The sequence below is a fragment of the Verticillium dahliae genome, genomic scaffold (genome assembly GCF_000150675.1).
Source record: "Verticillium dahliae VdLs.17 supercont1.2 genomic scaffold, whole genome shotgun sequence".
Taxonomy (NCBI): Eukaryota; Fungi; Ascomycota; class Sordariomycetes; order Glomerellales; family Plectosphaerellaceae; genus Verticillium; species Verticillium dahliae.
In genome coordinates, this window is record NW_009276916.1 from 1,683,806 (window position 1) to 1,686,542 (window position 2,737).

The 2,737-nt window shown below is 55.7% G+C and overlaps 1 protein-coding gene across 1 annotated transcript; it reads right to left on the reverse strand.

Moving 5' to 3' along the window:
* Positions 1-1,412: 1,412 nt before the first annotated feature.
* VDAG_01374 (proteasome component C11) lies at positions 1,413-2,505 on the reverse strand (the record flags this gene model as incomplete). Its single annotated transcript, XM_009650260.1, has 5 exons — positions 1,413-1,739; positions 1,796-2,045; positions 2,115-2,272; positions 2,322-2,350; positions 2,467-2,505. 5 exons carry the CDS (start codon positions 2,503-2,505, stop codon positions 1,538-1,540), a joined length of 678 nt encoding a protein of 225 aa, XP_009648555.1. The 3' UTR covers positions 1,413-1,537.
* Between the last annotated feature and the right edge of the window lie 232 nt (positions 2,506-2,737).

Below are 2,737 nucleotides of genomic sequence, written 5' to 3' on the forward strand. Positions count from 1 at the left end.
CGCGTAGTTGCCTAGTTCCTGCCCTGTGGGCTGCGCGGTGAGAGCGAAAGAGCACGGACCCCCAAAGCACGGAATGCCTGCTTTGTGAGTGGCCAGTACGCCCTAGCACCTGTACCACTTTGGCCACCCAAATGCATGTGCTTTGCCATTTCGAGGGAAAACTGGGCCAGGGCCCCCCCCCCGACGTCGACGTGTCGCTACGATTCAGTCAAATGTCGACCGATGATGACATAACGCTCTTCGGCCAACCGGCGGCGCTGGCACGACATGCACCCGCTAGAAGGACGGGAAGAGCGACTTTGGAAGGCTTGGAAGGGTACCGAAGACGAACCACACAGGTAGCAAGAGGCAAAATTTTGACCGATTCATGGTCCTTCGACGGTAACTTACGACCTCATGTTCCTATTGGAGAAATCGCAAGCTACTGATGCAGAAGTCTACCACTGCGGTTATCATGTGACCTCATTACGGAAAGACAGGACAGCGTCGTTGTAGGGGTTGCTAGGTTCCCGGTCTGCGGGTCTTGTGACGATACCCAGTGACACCAACTATACGTGGTTGCATGGCAGCCAGATGAGATGGGGTGGTGTGGGAAGGATGGGCGGTACCTTCGAGGGATACACACTCGAACATCACTGCCGTCTCACTGCGAAAGTACTACTGATTTGCAGGGAACCTCGACCCTTTCTCTTGCTCGTCTCAGGTCACTCCTGGAAACCTTGTTCGAGAGCATTCGCGTGATTCAGATCTTGAGTTCGGATTAACGGTCATACCACTATGCTCTGGATGATCCACGCCACCCAATGTGGCTGCGATTGCAGACTCAGCATCGGATGTCTGACGCTTCTCTGACTAAGGTAAGGTCTATGAGCCCGAGGCATAGTGGTCTTCCACTGTTGGCCCAAATTGCAGGCCAACATGGCTGTGATGCTTGACTTTGAGCCGCACTTCAAAACATGTGGGCGTGACTGGCTGTACAGGGTCTCGAGATCATTGGATCGGGCATGGTTCGATTCGCTATAGCTTACAAGTTACGCAATGGCCGATACACCTCAAGTCCAAGGCGTAACGCCGAAGAAAAGCAAGAGCTCTCTGCCATGCGACGCCGAGCCCCTCGTCACGATGCCCTCGTTTTCGTCGTAATGCGTCTCGGAAGCACGGGCACCTGTTCCTCAATCCGACCATAATGGGCAGGCTAGTCTACGGTGACCATGTCTTGATGCGGTAGAAGCTGCCTCATCGAGAGAGAAAACACGAGACTAACCAAGCTTGCTTCAGCAAGCTTTGATTCTTTGCGTGTTGACGGGTATGGCGCATTGGTCGTAGATGGAAAAGACAACAGAGCAAGGTTGACAGAAATGCCGGCGAAGATAGCTGTCACAGCATTCTCACTGCAGCAAGACAGACATGGGTTCTTAGCTTTGCCGTAGCCTCGAAAAATCGACGCCTGTATCATTGACCGACCGAGTCTAGTATACATGCCATCGTTGATGGCCCTTTATCCTCCCCATCCGTGCACCGTGACCGAAGCTGACACTTAGGCGCTCTTGACTACCTTGTCGTCATCAAACTCAATATCAATCACGCCGTCCTTCGTCACTGCCTTGACGAGCATGCCCTTGAAGTCGATGGGCATTCGTCTCTTCAGCTCGTCTGTGCACATGTTGAGGATCTTGATGCCCTGGCCAAGGGTGATATCGGGGTGGTGGTGTTTGTCGAGGATGGAGAGGCAGTAGTATCTGCACGTGGGTCAGCAAGATGAAACACATACGAAGACGTTCATGCCCAAACGTACTGTGCGTAGCCGTGGGCGGCATATGGCACGGGCGCCATCGACGCGAGGTAGTCCATCCAGTAAAGCGCGGGCTTGAGAGTGATGGGGTCGACGCCGCCCAGCAGGAGGTTGACGTTGTAGGGCTTCCGGGAGCGCAGGCTAGAGGCGAGCTCACCGCGGACAAAGTGGGAAATGGCGGATGGAGAGAGGTCCGTCTCGTTTCGCATGGAGTAAAGCTGGGCGTTTGCTTGAATGTATTCGGCGAATTGTACTGCGCGGGGAGGAACCGTCAGTCGGGGGAGCATGCGGGGGAATCAAAGGGGCCTCCGTGGCCACGAACCTGTATCACCAGCCTCTCCTGAGAAGGCCATCAGCGTGTGCTTGTTCAGCTGCCTCGTCTTGTCGTCGGACGCCTTGAGGACGGTTGCGCCTCGCATCGCAGCCTTGGAGGCGGCGATGATGGTGAAGTCCTTGCCCGTAATTCCGAGAAGCACCTCCCTGTGACATTGTTAGCACAATTCGAGGTTGTCTCGATGGGCATGCTGACATTTTGGCTGTCGTTGTCGTGTATGGAAGCTATGTGGTCGTGATGGGTAAGTGCGGTTGTTGCTCGTAGGTGCACCACCTCAAGACTCTCCGAAGCACTGGAGGTCCCGGCTGCCAGCCAGCCCCAGTTGAGCTCCCTGACTGACGCGCGCAAAGCTACAGCCTAGCCGCGCCCCCCAAGTCATCTTCTGCCGCCTCCGACCGCCCAGTCCTGCAGCAAGAGTTCTTTTTGGGCGGCAATGGAGCAACGGAGGATTCTGCCTCACTGAGCTACCCCCCCCCCCCCCCCCCCCCCCCCCCCGGGGGGGGACCTAAAGGGGGGCCCCAAATTTTTTTTTTTTTGCCCCCCCAAAAAATTTGGGAAGCCCAAAAAAGAAAAGGGGGGGCCCCCTTTTTGAGGAAAAAAACCCCCCCCCC